The sequence below is a fragment of the Lepisosteus platostomus genome, chromosome 9 (genome assembly GCF_059453375.1).
Source record: "Lepisosteus platostomus isolate fLepPlt1 chromosome 9, fLepPlt1.hap1, whole genome shotgun sequence".
Lineage (NCBI taxonomy): Eukaryota > Metazoa > Chordata > Actinopteri > Semionotiformes > Lepisosteidae > Lepisosteus > Lepisosteus platostomus.
Window position 1 is genome coordinate 62,138,317 of NC_142619.1, and position 19,777 is coordinate 62,158,093.

General features: G+C 45.2%; 2 protein-coding genes across 2 annotated transcripts in view; one reads left to right on the forward strand and one right to left on the reverse strand.

The window, feature by feature from the left end:
* Positions 1-260: 260 nt before the first annotated feature.
* ttll12 (tubulin tyrosine ligase-like family, member 12) overlaps positions 261-19,777 on the reverse strand; it is a 58,267-nt gene continuing 38,750 nt past the window's right edge. Inside the window, exons 10-14 of the mRNA XM_088646087.1 lie at positions 18,911-19,062; positions 8,406-8,487; positions 3,940-4,008; positions 1,459-1,597; positions 261-631 (exon numbers count right to left, since the gene is read on the reverse strand). Coding sequence (XP_088502213.1) covers positions 480-631; positions 1,459-1,597; positions 3,940-4,008; positions 8,406-8,487; positions 18,911-19,062 — 594 coding nt within the window. The 3' untranslated portion in view covers positions 261-479. The remainder of the gene's footprint in view (positions 632-1,458; positions 1,598-3,939; positions 4,009-8,405; positions 8,488-18,910; positions 19,063-19,777) is intronic.
* LOC148655431 (ATP synthase F(0) complex subunit e, mitochondrial-like) lies at positions 16,449-16,748 on the forward strand. Its single transcript, XM_088646088.1, has one exon. The coding sequence runs from the start codon at positions 16,480-16,482 to the stop codon at positions 16,693-16,695; it is 216 nt and encodes a 71-aa protein (XP_088502214.1). The 5' UTR covers positions 16,449-16,479; the 3' UTR covers positions 16,696-16,748.

Below are 19,777 nucleotides of genomic sequence, written 5' to 3' on the forward strand. Positions count from 1 at the left end.
TAATCAAATTATTATAACTTTGAATCAACAATTACTTTTGATGTTTTGAAATGTTAAAATTACGTTTTATCTGCATGGTGCATTGCTTTAAAAATAAATCACACAACACTGATTCACCTGAAGAGCTGATCGTGGTCTTGTCAGTTTGCGTCAATAGAAACTAGAATACATGACTCCAGAGTTCAGCTCACTGCGGGAAGCGAAAAGAAAAGACATTCTGAAACTCAAAACAAGCCCAGTCAACAAGGAGAACAAAAATGTAGAGTCCACTGCAGGGCTTTAATGACAGCTGTTGGTAAGGTTTTACACCACATAATCAACTGAGGTGCCTTCACAGTGTTGAGAGCAGAGTCATACACTGGATGGCTGCAGTGTGGAAGAGTATTTCAGTCTGATATCAGATGCACACCCACATCCACAGACCCTGTAGATAGGTTTGGAAGGCCTGCCCCAGGACAATCTTCGCACTGCCTCTCCTGTCATGCAATCTGAGTCACTGGGCGCCCTGCTGTTTCATCCAGGAACAGAGTGCTGAAGACGTCGTTGTAAAAGCTGGGGTGGTACTTGCAGGCTCTGGCACAGTCAGGACTAAAATTTACTTCCAGAATCTGAGGCTGCATGATTCTCTGACCTGAAGGAAAAGAAATGTCCCCATTAATTTTGAGAAATACACTGTTCCCGTGCTCTAAAAGCACTCGCCAGGCACCTGCGTTCAAGCTTCACCAAAGAGTCCTCCGTCTTGAGAGCTTTCAGAACGAGATTGTAGAAGCACTGTCAGGAGCAGCAGTGATGGAGGGAGAAACCAGGCAATGTCAGGTGAGTTCTTCTCCTGATGATTAAAAATATCTTGAAGCCGAACTCTGGATGTCTACAGTAGTGGACACTGTCTCTCCACTTTAATTTCACAACTCTGGAAAGTCAGGGTTTATCAGCCCGTGTCCAATTTAAAAAATAGACTGTAATTTATGGCTTACCTATACTTGTTTTAACTTTAGCTTTTTGGGGAAAGCTTCTGATATTACATGTATTATTTTAAATTGAATGATGCTTGAATAATTACAAAAAGTAACCAGGGGTACCTCAGGGCTCTGTTGTAGGACCCTTATTATCTTCTTACATGTAACCTGTAGGCAATTCATTTTATTTCTCAAAGTAACTGTGTTAGTTTTCAGTGCTATGCAGAACTAGATCTGCCTCACATGTCCACGAACCCTGGATCATAAATCATTTTGCTGAGGGTACTGATAGATAACAGTCTAGTTGTTACACGTGTTCTGCAGTTTGACATGATATACATGTACAATACTTGTTTAATACATGAGGAAGTTCTCCGGATTTCTCAGCACCACCCCAGAACACGAGCTGCCTTGCTTCAGGCACTCTCAGCACTCTGCAAGACGCCACACACACGTTTTCAAAAGGAAACGTCTCCACATCCGTTCAGCACAGAAGTCTCACCCTCGGCGTCTGTACTCCATTTCAGCATCAGGTCAATGGCATAAATGGCTCTAGAGGAGGGGTAGGGACAGATGCCATAGGGGGCAGGCCTGGAGGAAGCCAACTGGAACAGCTCTGCAAAGGCCTTGAACACCTCCTCCTGTAACACAGAGGGAATGGCAAACTTAAACCTGTTCGCACAGGAGACATTCATTAAAACATTCATTAATTAAATTAATTCCACCGCACAAACCCAAATGGAAGTTGCTCTGCGCCAATGTAATTGGATAAAGCACCAGCGTCTGGAGTGTGTTCTTTTGTGCTGGGCTCTGCACTGGGGACTGTGTGTTGGGGAAGCCCCTAAGAAACTTCAAACTATGCTCACATCTAATTCTGCTGGGTAACTGTACCTCCCTGCCTCAAGATACAGTGCCTTGCAAAAGTATTCAGACCCTTGACCAATATTCTCATTTTACTGATTACAGCATATTACAGCATATTTCAGTTTTTTAATTTTCCTTAAGAATATTTACTTACATAAAACAATGTCACATTAAAATAACTAATTTTGAGTTTCAGTGCTTTGAAATAATATCACAGAGAACAAAATCTCAATGTAAGATTCGTAATTCAGTAAAATGAGAGAACTGGCAGTACAGGCAGTACAGCACCATCAAAGCACGGACCACTAGGCTTAAGAAGAGCTTCAGTCATATGGTAGTACTGCATCATAAACAGTTAAACATCACAAACAGTTAAGTGTGCAATGACTCAGAGTCCAACACACCTCTGCACTCTGCATTTTGGCTTTCTGACACGTATTTATTTCTCTGTTTGTTTAACATCTGTACATACTGCCACTATTATTATTGATTATTGTTACTGACATATTGTCATTCTTGTTATCGGCTGTTTTGTAATGCACCGTCTTCATTTTGTGTTGTTCTGTCTGGTGTACTGTGCTGAGAGATCGGCGCAAACAAGAATCCCGTTGTACATGGAAATATGACAAACTCCTCGATCTCTATCTGTCAGATCATTGCTCACACGGCACCTGACTCCCTCACAGGTCCGCCTGCGACTTCCTCACCCAGCGACGTCGCTGAAAACACAGAACGCCTCACTCTCTCGCCACACCGCACCCCCCTCGGGGACTGTCATCCTCGCTCTTCCTCTTGCAGGGTTCCCCACTTCCGGCCCACACAGCAGCCAGACTGACGATTCTGTCACCTCACCCCATCTCCCCCGAGACCGCCGACAGAACCCCAAGCAGACATGACGTACAACCACTTTTAAAACACGGCTGCACACCAACCACAAATGTTCGCAGAAACACACAACCACAAATGCTCGAAACAAAACTTCCACGCTATCCTCCCAGCCTCTGGTGCGCACAGCAGCCAGATACTCTACACCACTCAATCCTTTACACAACCACAAACTTCACAACCCAAAAACAACTCCAACACAATCTTCAAATTCTTGGCAAATCTAAACCAACCACTAAAAATAATTAAACCAGAACAAGACTCCTCCTCCAACTTCTTTACTCCTGGAAATAAATTCCTCAGTTAACCCAGCAGTCTTCACACACAACACACAGGGCTGGCTCCTAGCACACAACATACGCAGCTCTCATGCACCCACAACACACAACAGCAGCTCCCAGCACAGGAGCTTACACACACAGATACCTCTGTGTGCCCATGACTTTCTCTGAACTCTCCCCGAGACATTTATTTGGAGGATTGCAGCTGCTTCCCATTAACACACACTTACTGTACTTCTGGAAAAGGACTTTTTCACGTTTTCAGATCGGTCCACCGTCCACACAGCTGCGCACACACAGCCCTTGAATTGCAGAGACAAGCGCCACAACCTGGTCAGTGCTGTTGGGTGGCACGGCGCTCTGTAACCGCCTCCTTGTCTACCCGCAAGCTGCTGCTCTCTCATCCTCTCACATCAAATGCACAGGCTGTTTCAAAGCGGCATGAACTCTCGTGCAGACAACCCTGCTCTCTCACTCTCTTCAGGACTCCTGCTGGCATCGGCCCCCCCCGGGGGCTCGGACTGGCGTCTCTCAGACTCGCCACGATACCCGCAGCCAGTTGACCAGGACAGCTGACCCGCTGACCCGCCATTCCCCCGATCTCTGCACGCTCCACTCCACCACCGTGAGTGCTCTCTGGGCAGCAGGCTCTCTCTCGCTGCCCTGTCACGAAGCTCATACACTAACCTTGATTTAGGAGGTATCAGCTCAAGGCGCCGGACAATGAAACAATCACACAGGGACACACAATAAAACCAAAGCAAAAGCAAGAATATTAGGAGTGCGCTTTAAGGTAGGATGCTCCTGCAGGATCTGTTCGGCTCCGTCGTCCTGCCCGTTACCTCGTGCCCCGGGGAGGAAGGAGGGAGATGGGGTGGAGGGCTGGTGGAGTCCGGGGGGCAGAAGAGAAGAAAAGGGCTCCTTGAGTGGGGAGGAGGAGGGGGGGACCGTACCTGCACAGACGCCCAGGGGTAACCTGGGTACTGCTTCTCGAACTGGGGGATGAACTCATCGTAGTGAACCTAGGGGGAAGGGAAGAGTTAAGTTCTCCAGGAGTAAGAAGCAAGAAGAATTCGTTCTCCAGTCCATTATCAAACACCAAGACATCCCAAAAAAAAATGGGAGGCCGATTTCAAGCTTAACAGAAGGAAACTCCACAGGACACCGATACTTGCTGATACCTGTTAATGGATTTCTGAAGTTGTGCTGTTGGACACTTGTACAGTAAGACACTTGTAGCCTACACTTATTATTACAGTGCCATATTTTTAGTGCATAAGCAGCAAGCACAATGTTTATACTCTACTATGCCTTATTCTCTTTCTTTTAACATTTCTGTAATCGCATGAGACTGCACAGTCCTCAGTGTGGCCTGCTGGGTCCCCGGTCTCTCTGTGATTCGGACCCCACTGCCAGCACCTCCTGCTGCCCTTGCCAACAGGGTCCAGCGTTCCTTTGCTGCGAAGGAAGCCGAAGCCATGTAACAAGCAAGCCTGTGACATCACACTAGCATAAGATAAGATCAGATTACTTTATTGGCCATATACAATGGAATTCCTAGTACAAGACATTGTATATGGCCAATAAAAACATAAAATTTGTCTTTTTATGCATACCCCAGCTTGCTCTCCATGAGACACACAGACAGGGAGAGAAGCTTGGGGTCAGAGCGCAGGGTCAGCCATTTATACGATGCTCCTGGAGCAGTTGGGGTTAAGGGCCTTGCTCAGGGGCCCAATGGAGTAGGATTCCTCTGCCGGCCACGGGATTTGAACCGCAAACCTTCCAGCCACAGGCGCAGATCCTGAGCCACAGTGCCACTGCTCCGCCCCATCATCAAATGTGACAGTGTGATTGGCTGGCTTGGGCGCTGACCCCTGCCCTGCAGCAGGTCTTCCCATCCCCACAATGCTGTGACCACTCACACCACAGAGAGCAGTCAGAGAGAGTCATGTGGAACTGCATTCAGTCCTGGTCTTGCCTCCATTTCCCAGACATTAACACTGATTAATAATCAAGAAAACTGAAAGAAATAATGAAGCATGTCTGCTTCATGTCTGCAGTTGGTTTGAAAACTGTTTTTAGTCCATGAAAATAACTCTTTAATGAACATAAGCTGTTACTGTTTTGAATCAGAATAATTTGTTTAGGAACAAAAGTTCTTGGTGAAGTTTTTTGTTCCTCTGTTACTCTATGATGCAACCAGTGCTCTTTTCTGAGAATTTGTATGTTGGTAAAAAGGAAAACAACATAAAGGCAGCGTTGCAGTGACTGAAAACAGGATGGAACAATTCTGTGCTAAGCACTTGTGTCCGTAGGTGTGAGACTCCTACATGTAAACTGAAAGAGGTTTTGCTCTGTAACTGCTATATTTTTCAGCATGAAAACAATGTAAGGTCTTTCTCATACATCAGAAAGACCACCGAACTAAAATTATTCTGCAGCTAGGATCACACATTCTCCCTTCCCTTAACGACAGACTACTGTTCTTTTAAATTTTCTCCATTCATTGGAAGTTTCATTTCACACCTCTCTGCACCCATTCTGACTTCACACCTCTTGATTGGCCTCTCTTTCTGTCCCCTGCTCCCGCCTCTCACTCCTCCTCCCTCCCAACCTTTGTTCTACCGCTACTTTACCTTTGCCTACTGCCCTGTCTCTCTCACACCTGAAGAAGACTCCATGGCCGAAACGTTGTGTTCTCTTTCTTCTTTTTTTCAGCATGGAATAAACCTATTACTTGTTCCTTTGCAGCCTATGCATGCTGACGCAGCTCCCCACCTGAATGTAAGGATTATCCCAGTCAGGGAGGTGTGATGTAAAATTCTAAAACGATGACCAACCAAAGAAGGACCGGCAGGCTGCGGAAAGGTCCACACCTGATGAGACCACAGCCAGTCAGCAGCTGTGATTTCTGGGTTAAACAGGTACTGCACACCCAAAGAATTGACCACGTCATGCAACCACAACTGTCTGTGTCAGGAAACCAAACTTCAGCTCAAGATGCTGGGCCAGGAGAGAGTCCGCACGTGAACAGAACTGTGCCCAAGGCTTCCTCGGCGACAAGAGAAATCTTGCAACTCGAGATCCAATGACAATTTCACCAGCCCAATGAAACTGATACGCGGGACTTATTGTTGACAGCCAGAATATCAGCACACTTGTTTACAGTGTTACACCCCAGAACGAAACCGAACTTCTCTGACCGAGTCAGAATCTGGCCACAGGCGAGCTAATATTTTCTCTCCCTCTGGAATCCAAGAGGACAGTTTGGTACTGGGACACCTGAAGGAGACATGACCCTGGCAAGTGAACCCTTTCCAGCCTCTTCCGAGGACTGCCTGGCCAGTGTCTCAGGCATATGTAACACTTCACCATTCACATTACAAATCTTGAGAGATAAACTGTTATTCCCAAAACATCTGATAAAGGTCAGCTCATGACATTTATTTGAGTGAATGATCAGGCATTGATATCCAGGCTGACTGATTCACCTATCCTCTTACTCTTGCTGGTTTCTTTTAAATGTTGTGTAGTTGTGTTAGTAAATATCGCATTGCGCACTTTGAATCCATGTGTCAATATTGCTTTTTCTTTTTTCCATTGATTCCTAGTGGTCATAAAAAATGTCTCACAACTTAATGTTTCAATTTCTAACAGTTCTAGTAAAAAGTTAGGACTTCACTATAGACACCGATACAAAATGCAATGTCTTCAGGGTCTCTACTACAGTGAAGAGATGCCTGCCGAGGAATCACTTACACGTGAAGGACAATATTGGAATTATCTCTTGCTTGCTTAGTTATGAACATGTACTTGCTGCAGGAAAACCGTGAGATTAGTATCCTATATGATTAGTTTGTACAAAACATCATCTAGATATCATCTGTGGGACCTGCCTGACAGACCTGGAATATAGTGATTTATGTTCATCTTGTGTTAATAGAGGAATGCTAGTTTGCAGAGGATGCTAATAGAAAAAAAAACATATTAGAAATACTTGGAATTGAGTATGCATGTAGAGGCTCATCCGCTCTACATATTTGAATATAAAAAAAGGCCATATTGGCATTGAAATTATCTTTGTGCTGAAAGCAGCGTTCATTCTTGTTATGATTTTATTTCACAAAACTGCAAATTGTCCCAGCCATGGTCTTACGAACGGCTTGTGTCTGATTTAGCTACATAAAGTGGAAACAGGGACTTTGGGTAACTGCCAAGGTTGACCACAGTTAAACCGTCTTAACTGTCTGTTTTTGTACTGTATATGGCAACAAACTGTTACTGACCAATTATAAATATGTATGTTTTGCACGGAAATGTTGCTCATCTCCAAACATAAAAGCCTGTTGCTGTCCTTGAGAAAGCAAGTGAGAGGCAAGCTTCTGGCTGTGTCTGTTCTCCTTTCTTTACTGCAATAATCTGCAGCTTGATATACCAGAGCCGTGTGATTTTCCAAGAGGGGTCTAACGGTCCCTAAACTAAATGAGCTGGCAGAGTGTGAGGACAAGTGGAAGCTCTCTCTTTCCTTGAGATTCTCCTGGGTGATCAATCGACACTCGGAGTCCTGACTCCCTGCTTTCCTGCAAAAACACTACTGAGCTGCTGCATTTTCTAGGAGAATGAGCCTCTTCAAACAGCTTCTCCAAACCTGGTTACCAACAGTCTTATCAACCGTACGGCCAAAGCAGACTTAGACAACGTCTCTACATGTTAGAATGCAATTAAAACCATCAACAGACTTGGAATACTGGCATCTGTCCAGTAAGCTCCACCCTGGCAGGTTGGTGCACTGCGTCAGCACACTGCTCAGGCCAGCTGGACACTGGAACACGGCTCCCCTTGACCACAACAGCCCTAGCCAGACTCTCCACACTGCAATGACTCCCAGAGTCTTCAGGAGTACGACGTGTCATTTTCTACCATTTGTGGATTTTGGGTGTACCCCCAGCATTCACATGATAATTACAACCATGAGTATGTGTAGGTGTGTGGGGCTACACAACGCATGACTGCTAACTAGTCCCCCCAGGAAGGAAATTTAAAAAGGTGCAAAAACGCCCTCGCGTAAAAACTATAAACTGAGACCCCGAGGTAGGAACTTCCTTACATGAACACCATTGGTTAATGGGGTGGGACTTTTTGAGAAATATGACTGAACCAAAAAAGGGGCACAGTACACGTCGCAGACTGGACTAGACACACAGACCCTCGGTGCTACCCTAAACTCAGCTCGGCTCTGCCTGGCAGGTTAATCACAAAACACTACCAGTTTGATTTTTCCTCACAAATCCTACATGGTTTAACTGCAAGCTGCAAGGACCAAACATTAAAAGCCTAAGCACACACTTCATTTAGTGACCAGATCCGGCCTTCTGCGTCAAAAGGCTGTACCCACCACCAAAGGGCTCAAATGTACCTGTTTCAGCTGGGCTCCTTCGGCGTAGTTCATTACTGTGAAATGCTTCTGGTAGTCATCAAAGTTGTCCAGAGAGAATGGCCTGAGGACAAACACAAGGAAATGCATTGAGGAATGTATGAAGAAACTTAGTTATAATGGGAGATTGAACATTTCCTCACTTAGTCTGGGAAAGACCATTAGGGAAGTCCCTTGCTGAAATGTAAAGCACAGACACGGGAAACAACCACTTCCCTGGTCAGCGTGCAAGAACACCTACAAGAAGGAATGCCTGTATTCATTTAAATAACCCACACAGCACGAAGCACTCAGAGGTGAGGAAACCATTAGGAGGGAACTGTGACTGCAATGTGGTGGGCACTGAAACACAATTTGCAACGGTACAAGTGGAGTCGAAGCAAAGGTTTTCAATTTCGGGAAAGGAGGCTCCGAAGTAATGAGGCTGAAGGCACAAGAAAAAAAACATGAGGAGGAAGAAAGCACGTTATACAATGATCAAAAAAGAATAGTCATCCAGTTTTAAAAAGTGCAGCGATTAGGAATAATTACAAGCATAGGTCAACTGCTCAGAATAAACAGGGAAGACAAGCCTAACAATACTATGTAAAAATGCATTTAAAACCGAGAACAGGAGGCACTATTTTAGTTTGTTGTAGGTATAAAGAACAATGTACCCACCCATGTTGTTGAAGCCGATACCCTGACACTTCTTTCAAGAAACACCAGGATGAGGATTCTGGGATCAGTTAACTACTTACAGTACTACCAACTGCATGCGCTGAATCGCCTGCTCTTCCTGTCCCCTCCCATGTTATGACATGACAAATTATACAGTGTTTCTGTCAGCACTGTGGGGTCAAAGGTCACCTGCCCTCCACTTGAGTGAGCTGGCTATAGAGGTTCTCCAAACCCCCAGTGTCTCCCCATTTCCTCAGGCCCTCCAACACAACCAGTTGTCAGCTGTCTGGCAGAACCTCCCGTTGTAACAGCAGCTTCTGCCACGAGACCTGAATCGACTTGAGCAATTCCACAAGCACATACAAGCAAAATGCTTTTATCAGACTGAACCATTCAAGAGCAACTCATTCTGATTGACTGCTGCCGATGACTGTAACAGACTCCACCTTTGTTTTCAGTTGTGCGATTAAATCTTCTCTAACGGCTACTCTTGTTAACACTACCACATCCTCATCCTTTTATTGACACTTTATTAATTTATTTCGCTTTTCTTTCCGTGTGACACTGGCGTCAGGGCACTGTGGCACACTGGTGACAGTGAACAAACCTTCTTTCTCAACTGATTATCTGGTTCAGCAAGGGATTACTAAAAAAAAACAAATAAAAACCAGAATATAACTGAGATGCAGAAAGTGGTGAAAATATGCTATTGGTTTCAGAGCTTGATCTTCCCGAACTTTGCATTTATAAGATCAAGGCCAATTGATTTTTCTGAGTCTTTAACACTCTTCTCAACAAGTTGGAATATGGCCAAAACTCTGCTGCTAGACTTCTAGACTTCTAACATCATGGCAGCACATCACTCCTACGCTTAAGGCTCTACATTGGTTGCCTATAAAGTTGTGTCTTCAATACAAGATCTTGTTATTGACTTTCAAGGCTCTAAACAATCTGGCTCCATCATAGATCTGTGAACCCCTCCATGTTCACACTCCCTCTCGTAGGCTGCGCTCCACTCAGTTGAGACTGGTCATTTGCTCACAGGACAAAATAAGATAAAACAGACTGAAATCTCTGACTTTCTGAGACCGTGCTGTTTCTGTCGCTGCTCCGGTGTTGTGGAATGCCCTTCTTCAGACACTACAAGAGACAAATTCTTTGACTCTTTTTAAATTCAAAACTCAAAACTCACCTTTTTACCGGCTACATCTGATTGTCTTACATTCTATCGGTATAAACATGCATTCATATTTATTTTTCTTTTACTTCTTACTGCACTCTCTGTCTTTCCCTTTCTTACTGTGTACAGCGTCCTCGGGTTTGGAAAGATTACGATAACGTGCTCATTTCACTGCTCCTTTTCTGGAGTTAAGCCAGAAAGGCGCAACTGTATAAGATAACAGAGAGATAAATCACTTTATTGGCCAGATATAATTTCTTGCATTAGGAATTTGTCTTTTCGTAGACCCCAGCTTGCTCTCTCTGAGACACAGGACAGCCATTTATACAGCACCCCTGGAGCAACTGGGGTTAAGGGCCTTGCTCAGGAGCCCAAGGGAGTAGGATTCTTCTGACGGCCACAGGATTGGGTGTCTCTGAAGCAACTTGAGGCATGATCTCCCTGCAGCAGCCAAGCCGGTCAACCTCGTTCCTTCATGTCCTGCCATTTGCCAAACCTCTTTATACCACACAGTGTCGCAGGAAGCCGGAGCCTACCGGGCAACAACGAGCACAAGGCAGGGTTCACCCTGGACGGGGCGCCAGTCCATCGCAGGGCAAGTGCAGGTCAATCATGCATGGGGACAATTTGGAGGCCACAGTAAAGGCCGAGGGGAGAAATTTGGCTCGGACACCGGAATAATTCCCTACTCTTGGGGTCCTATTCCCTTCTCTTGGGGTCCTGGAGTCCTTGCACTGGCTTCCGGTCAAATACCGTGCAGACTTTAAAATCCTCATGCTCACCTATAAGGCTCTACATGGCTTAGCACCTCAGTACCTGTCTGAACTATTATCACCCTACTCCCCACCTCGCAACCTTCGCTCTTCTAATTCTGGTCTCCTGTCTGTCCCCCAAGCCCGTCTACCCTCTGTGGGTGACAGGGCCTTCTCCTGTTATGCTCCCAAGCTCTGGAACTCTCTCCCCAAGGATACCAGAGAGTCACCTTCTCTAAACTCCTTCAAATCCAGACTCAAAACCCTCTTCTTCAGAAAAGCCTTTACTGAACTGGTTCCATTCTTCACCCCACTGCTCTTCTTAGTACCACCATCTACGGTCACCTCTGTATATTGTAATTGTGTCTTATCTTGTGTATTCTTATTTATTGTTGTATTCTTCTTATTTATTGTCATTCTGTAAAGTGCTTTGAGAAGCAAAGGTGCTATATAAAATAAAGTTTATTATTATTATATTACTCTTATTGAGCAATGCCCCGGGATCTTTAATGACCACTGAGAGTCAGTAACTTGGTTTAATGTCTCATCCAAAAGACGGCACCCACTACAGTATAGTGTCCTCATCACTATACTGGGGTATTAGGATCCATACAGACCACAGGGTGCTCTCCACGCTGGTCCCACTAAGATAAGGTCACTTTATTGGTATATTTTACATATACAATTTATTGCATTGGGAATTTGTCTTTTCGCATTCCCCAACTTGCTCTCCACGAGACACACAGGCACACAGACGGGGGGAGAGAAGCTGGGGGTCAGAGCGCAGGGTCAGCCATTCATACAGCGCCCCTGGAGCAGTTGGGGTGAAGGGCCTTGCTCAGGGGCCCAACGGAGTAGGATTCCTCTGCTTTGAGTTTTTGATTTGAACCGGCAACCTTCCAGCCACAGGCTCAGATCCTGAGCCACAGAGCCACCGCTCGGCCCGGAACACCACCATAACACCTCTTCCAGCAGAAACCATAGCTTCCCAGGAGTCTCCCATCCAGGTACTGACCAGGCTCAACCCTGCTGAGCTCCAGGGGTTCGTTCCTTCATTCGCAGACAATAAGAGCAGGGCCATTCCGAATGCAACTGATCCTTCCTTTCCCTGCTAGGAGGAGTGCAGGAATGAGCTTGGACTCCGCACTTGGAAGGGAACCTTCTACTGCTTGAGAGAGCTGTTCCTTCCAGCTGAAAGAATAAAGTGTTGATTTCGCTGCCAGTTGGTTTATGGGCAAGATCACACAGACACTCCTGTGAGGGGGAAATTTGTTTCCTGTAGAAACGTAAAAGATATCAGAACTCCAAAAGACAGCTGCATTTAAGATTGATTTAAAGTTCTATAGAAACTGTGAAAAACTAGTAAACCAGGAAAATGCAGTTAAAACAAATGACACTATCTCTCTCCCTGATGTATAAATTGACCACAATCCCCCTTAGTAAAACACATTAAGACACATTCAGGGTTCCCTTCACTTCACACCAAGATCAAACATTGTAGATCAGATGGCTTTCCTCAGTATCAGGTCAGACACATTCCACTAGAGGAAGGCCCAATTAACAGATAAGGCAGCAGAGACCTGTTCCCAGCCTGGGGCCTGGCTCAATCAGATCTGATCTGATAAGATCTGATAAGCCTTAGACATTAAGACTCAAAGAGCTTTAACAGGGAATCACAGTGCTGCTAAATCAATAATTACAATAATAATTAGTAATCATTTATAAATATTTAGAACACTCACATACACTACTCTTCAAGAGGCTTATTACTTATGAGAAGCTCACTCTATGTTCACATTCTGGGCATAGAAAACCTTTAAGTTTTTTCCCCAGACAGACTGACAGCTGCTGTGATTTTGCCAAATGTAGGAATTATGGTATTTTATTAATTCTTTTAGGGATGAATGCCTAATCCCTGAATTGTTTATTACATTTATTACTACAATGTGTGGTTGTCCTCTGTCCTGTGTTTTTGCAGAGAGATCACTGCGAACAAGAATTCTAATGTATGTGTACATACAACAATAAACTTTTCTGCTATTGAGTATTTATCTGTCTATGATTCTCCCTTCTGGCAGTGAAAGCTCTGCTCCTCTCAGCCCACAGCCCCCGAGTAAAGAACAAGACACTTGCAGATAAGGACAACGGCCATAAACTAGCACAATCCCAGAGGCGAGCTGAGTGAAGACTTCAAAATCCACCCAGCTTCAACACTTGACAACAGAGCACAAACCAACCCATTACAGGCAGAGGGTGGAATTCTCTCTGCTCCAACCATATCAAACAGACAAGTCGGTGCTGACAGTTCAGCACAGAGTGGAGTAGGAAGTACTGGAATACTGAATCACAGACTGGAAAAAACACATCAGACCAGACCTGGCATCGCAGGCCCAGGGTGACACCCCTATCAGCACCAGCTCTACACAGCTGCTTCCCTGATCCAAACGTCTTGAGAGCTGGTGGATTTTATACAGTGTTGGCAGTGTACAAAATCCGCTTATCTCTCAGCCCTAAAGTAAAGCCCTTCACTGTCCTGCCAAGACTGCTCTCCTGCCCTTACTGCAGTTTCTTACCGACACTGTTTCTCATCTGGCAGCTGTATTCTCAACTCACTCCTTCAAAAAAAAAAAAGAACTGCAAACTGCAAAGAAAACCCTCACTCATTCATGCACATCAACCTCACCTCTAATGTGAATGCATTACACCCAAGTATTAATTAATCTAACTGTGTATCAAAAGACTCCATGGCTATGGGGCAACACGTACTTATTTATGAACCTTCCTACACAAGTTTCCAGCTTACACATCCTGGGCCATTTGCTAGGTGGGGACACATCCCTGGTCTTTGAAAGCTCTTGCACAAGCTATAACCCTTATTGTATTCCAACAAGGAAAACCAGATGTTAATTCCACAGCGAGAGAGGGAGTCATTACTACCCCCCGAGGGGGCTAATCTATTTAACAGCAGTAGCCCTGCACAGAAAGAACAACAACAATACATGTACGTATTCGCATAGAAAATCAAGTGTTAAGTAAGGACATGGCTACAGGTATGAATGAGAACTTAAATCTCTTGCTTTTGGAGTTGGGAAGTCGGTGTCCCTGTTCTGATGGCAGTGACTGGAATTCATGACAACAGGGGTGTGAAGGATCGTCTCAGATGGATTTTACTTCACGTGGATGATGGATGGCGGGGAGGGCAGGAAGATCGGCGCTCATGACCTTCCGGCGTCTTTTCACAAGGCTGCCCAGTTTCTTCTTACCTCTCAAGATTCAGGTTTGCCAAACCAGCAGATCAGGGTAGAAGTTAAAGAAGACTCAAGGAAGAAAAGCGAAAAGTGAAAAGAAAAAGCCAGATGCTGAAGAACACGTTTTGCTTTCCTTTCTACTTTTCAGCCTGCATGCTGCCCTGTCCAACATTTTACTGAAGCTCTGGATTGCGACTGAAACACGGACACGTTCGAACAGGAGGTTGCAAACCAAGAACAGGACCGAGCAGGACTAATGGGTACTGTGGCGCCCCTGCCGTCTCTCGGCAGGCTGGTGACAAGTGAGAGGAGGCCGTGCTGGGGAGAGCAGGAGCTGAGGGCGCAACCTCAGCACTCCCATCCCCATCTCTCTAGGACAGGGGTCCTTAACCTTTTGGAGATTGTGACCCTTTTTTGGGGTTATAAATATCTCGCGACCCCCCCGCCCCCCTTCACACACGCACACACATTTAAAAATCGTCACGTTGCATAAATTGTAAGCCTACTCACTTAATAATAATAATAAAAAAATGTTTTTTTATATAGCACCTTTCATACTATTTTTGCAACTCAGAGTGCTTGTTAAAAAAAAAAGTTAAAAAAACTTTAAACTTAAAATAAGCAACAATAACAAATTAAAAGAACCATGCACAAACAGTACAAATAGCACTGAAATTATATAAGAAAAATCAAGTAAAAGCAAGATTAACAAAAATAAGTTTTGAGCTGCCGTTTAATTACATCCATAGAGCCAGTCTCTGTAATATTTTTAGGAATACTATTCCACAGTTTGGGCGTGTAGTAGCAAAATGCTGCCTCACCAGTCCTTAACTTTTGGAATAAAAGTCGTGCGCTTCTTGCACTGGCCTTGATGGAATTTACAGTACGAACAGCTTCATCCATTACTTGTTTGAGTTCGGGGGGCATTTTCTTAGCAGCGAGTCCTTGTCTATGAATCATACAGTGCATCTGCAAAGCGAGCGGAGCAACAGCCTGTACTTTCGTGACCGGCCCGCTGTGTTTGCCAGTCACAGCTGGTGCCCCGCCTGAGCAGAGTCCCACACACTTGTTCCAGTCAATTTCATGCTCTCGTACGTACAGTATGAGTCCAGGAAAACGAAAAGGTTCGTCGCCAGTGGCACGCTCGGGAAGAGGACGACAGAACAAAAAATCCTCATTAATTTCTCCCTCTTCAACAAATCCGGCATAAACAAGCATTTGTGGATCTCCGGAGACATCAGTGGTTTTGTCAAGTTGTAAAGAAAAATGCACACTAGATTTTATCTTAGCGATCGCCTGCTGTTCTGCGTCTCTTGCCATACGCCCTACGCGGTAAGACACGGTGTCATTTTATACTGGTGTCTAGCTGCTCTGCAGCACTTTTCCCTCACGATTGAAACCGTTTCCTTAGCGCACTGTAAGAAAAGGTCTCACCTAACGTGTGGCTTCCCAGTTTTGGCAATCCCGTTAGCCATGACGAAAGATGCCTGAAGTGCCTTCTGGTTCACAGTGGTGGCTTTTTGGAGGGTAGATTGTTGGCCTCTTAGCTTTTGTTAAAAAAACTCAACAGGTTTACACTGCAAGGTCGAGTGTCTGGTCTGTAAGTGGCGTAGCAGTTTTGGAGGGCTTGAGGCTTTCCTTAGCCAACACTTCGCCACAAACCGCACACAAAGCGGTCGTGCATCCTCTCTATCACTTGTCTGTATAAATCCGTACTTCAGGTACCTTTTGACGTACTTTCTCATTTTCTTTGTTTTTTTCTGTTCGGAGTTTTCTGCTGTGTGTTTCTCCACATTGCCTTTAGCTCTCACTCTTCCAGTGCCACCTATAAAAAAAACGCTCCCTTGCCTGGCTAATCACGGCTCCCTTGCACAGAAGAAAAAAGTTTCACAAATAGAAATGCAATCGTGGCCCACCCAACAGAAATTAATGTAGCGGCCTTGCTGGGTGCTACAATGTAGCGAGGAGATGGTCGGTGGGCTCGCAGTGTGACCACTAAAGTCATCCTGATAGTGTAATAGTCTTAACCCTGCAGGTGTATATAATAGTTAACTGTTTACCTCCAGTATTGTCCTTTGATGTGTAACCAACCCGAACCTGCATACAAGTCCTTAACCTTTGGCTGATTCTGTCTCTGCTGCCTGTTGACTCCCCTGGGTCGTGACCCCCAGGTTAAGAACCCCAGCTCTAGGCTTTAGCAGCTGGAGACCAGCAAGATGGTGCCGCCGGTACAAGTGTCACCGCTGATAAAGACAACCAGGTGGTCAGCCTTGCTTGTTGGGATAATCTCTGGAAAGATGAGATATGACTACCTGAAGCCCATTGCAGAGGAAGAGAGGAGGATTGAGGCAGAGGAGAAAAAGGCTAGAGAAGGGGCTGAGCGCATTGCAAAACAGCTGGCAGAAGCCAATGAAGACACCATACTGAAATGAATCATAATTGGGAAATATTCATTTTTTTTGCGAATAAAGAAAATGGACCTGTGCATCTGAATTGTGTGGCTAATTTGGATTTCGTAAATGTTCTTTGTTTGTAAAGTAAGATTTTAAAATAAATAAAAAAGCTCAAGGAGAGCAGATCCCGGTGCAAACAGGGGAAGTCCATTTGGTTTCCAAGTGCCTGAATTTAGACCTTCTGCATTCAACACTGTCATTCGGTATTCATGAGAAAACCCTTTGTTTTGGGTTGCCAGACGCACAAATCTGTAGATGCTACACAGCTATAGAAATCCAGGCAGTGAAAAACTTACAACACCTCATTCCAACAGAAAAAACTATTTCCACCCCAAATGTAAAGCTAGACCCCATTTTACTGGTGCAAAAACTATGACAGCGTGAACAGATGTTTTTTTCCTCAACGTTCTTGTCCGTTATCATACTTTTTAGTGTATTTTGATTCTTATTTTCAAAATGTTTGTAATAACTTTTTTTAACAATAACACAGATGCTGAAATCAAAGACTGGAACTGTCTCGCTGGGCTTTACGATGTGAACTCCTGGAAAGAAAGAAACAGCCCACAGTAATTCCCCCTGGTGATGCAAGCTGTGTGCAGTCGCGGAGGGCTCATTCTCATCAACATGCATGGTTTATTGGCAAGTCAGCAGCTGCACAACCAAGCATCACTGCATCACTAGCCTCCTGTGTCCTGATTCACACAATAATAGAGAAAATCTCTTCTGTGGTTTGTGATGACCTAAGCGCTCTTGAGGAAGTGGGTATGAGAGAGAAATCAACACAAACTGGCCATCACCCAGTTCTGGGTGTCTAGACACTGTTGGTTTGGACTGTTGAAGGATTGTTTTTATATTTCTTTTGTATAACAGCATAGCAACCTTAACACTTGGAACTTATTTCTATATCTTCTGTGTAACCTAGCAGTGACTAGAAGTACCGATGACCTTGTATGTATAAAACGTTGTTCACACTTACTCCTTTTGTGTTGTTTATGTCCTTGTAATTCTGAATATACCCAGTCTTTATTAATTTTCCTACACAGGCAGCAGCTTCAGGAAAAAATGTATCGGGAAAAATGACAGTGTGACAAAGCACTCAGGGAGTGAAGAGTGAGCTGCAGGGAGTTAGGAGAGGTAAGGTGAGCAAGGCTAATGTGGCATGTACTGTATATCGCGGGCACCAGGCCACACCGGGCTTTCACGAGGTCAGGCTGTGGTACAGCAGAGAGAAACCAAAACACAAACTAAAGAGATTCTATGACAATATAATTACTTCCTCATCCCAAACTGTTGCAGGAGTCCTTACTGAGGGCTCCTTATAATCTGATGATCCGTGACAATTCTAACTTCTCTAACGTCTCCGAGCTCTACAGACAATTTTATTGTATATCAGATAAATAGAGTACAAATTCCATGTTTCAAATAAGGTTTGGAACTCTTACGTCTATCAGGGGCTCTCTTGTCATCTCTTGTATGATTGTTTTTCATACAGAGCCCATATCATCTGTCTTTACCTGTCAGGCTGTTCAGCGAGACGCCCATCTCCAAACTGCATTCAGCTGGTTTCTTTTTCATATCGTTCATACTGAACGACCTACTGAGGGTTAAAATTTCAGTTCAAGCAAGAAGTAATCTTCCGAGCGAGAATGAGAAGAGACAAATCAAAACCAGTTAGTGAGTAATGAGCCATGAATTAATAACTTTTCACAACATTTATACGGCACTTTTGGCACTTGAAGGATCTGAAAGTACTTCCCATACAGGAGGGGACACGATATCACCCTCCACTGAAGCGCAGCCCCAGGGCACAGCAGAGAGAAACTGCCTCACCAGCTGAATTAAGGGGGAGGACAGACTGCTCAAATCCAGAGTGCAGTTCAGCGAGAACACCTGGGATAACACCTCTGTGCTTATAAACAGTGCCAAGCGATTTTCAATGACCAAGCAGCCTGGACGTCATGCTCTATCGGACAGTGGGCCCAGGCACAGGCTGGGGCGCATGATTAGAAATCCTGGCTCAGAGGGAAGAGCGCCACCTACTGGACCACCCACGTCACTCACAGAAGCCACCTGGTTTTCCTTGGGGGGCCCGCTCATTCCGGCTGGGCTCCGGACATACTGACACCCGAGCAGCTCAGGCTCCGGGGGGGTGGCTGAGCCCCAGCAGCAAGCCGGCCGCGCTGCGCTCCCATACCTGTTGGAGAAGCGCAGCCAGAAGACGTCGTAGGCGTACAGCTGCAGAGGCCTCACGGACCGCAGGAGGACGATGTATCGGATGTCGAACTTGACCAGCCCGACGTCCTCTCTCTCGAACAGCACGGGGCTCTCCAGGTACTTGCACACGACCTGGTCAGGAGAATGAAATGTCTCATCAGTCCCGGGGTCATCGCCAGCGGTCACCCCACCCAGGGCATCCGTGCCCCACAGCTCCTTTCCCCAGACCCCCAGGGCGGCGCCCCGCCTGTGAGCAACAGAAGGACAGGGCCTTCACCGAGTCTGTCCTGACAGTCACTGTGGCTGCCTGGTTTTGCAACCTGAACAAACACAATGAAAACAGACTGAGCAGCACATGGCCTGCCCCTGCACAGGTATCCGAGCTGCGTCCTTCCTGGCAGCGCTTTAGACTACCTAGATTTAAATGGAATAGAGCCAAGTTATCTTTTATTCAATTCAATTCGAGATGTTTTATTGGCATGACCGATGAGTACAATCAGTGTTGCCGAAACAAAAATAAAAATAAAATCTACAGACATATCACAGACATTTACAACAAAGACCTACCATAAAACATTTACCTATACTGTAAACATATGGAGCATTTATTCCCACAGCTTTTGACTGGACAATTGAGTGCATGTTACAGCTTGAGGTGACTGAGAAGTGTATCTTAGATTTTAGATAAAGTTTGTGACACTTGGCAGAGTAAACACTTCCAGCATCAAAGCAGAGAGGATGTTTGCTGGGATGTGGGGGTCCCTTGATCGGAAACCAAAGTAAAGTTGACCTTGGCATGCCTGGGTAAGTTGTGGGTTAATGATTGCTAATGAGCAGTGCAGAAACA

Excerpts from the sequence above, each read along its gene's own strand:
- LOC148655431 (XM_088646088.1), top strand. The coding sequence starts at position 16,480 with ATGGTGCCGCCGGTACAAGTGTCACCGCTGATAAAGACAACCAGGTGG.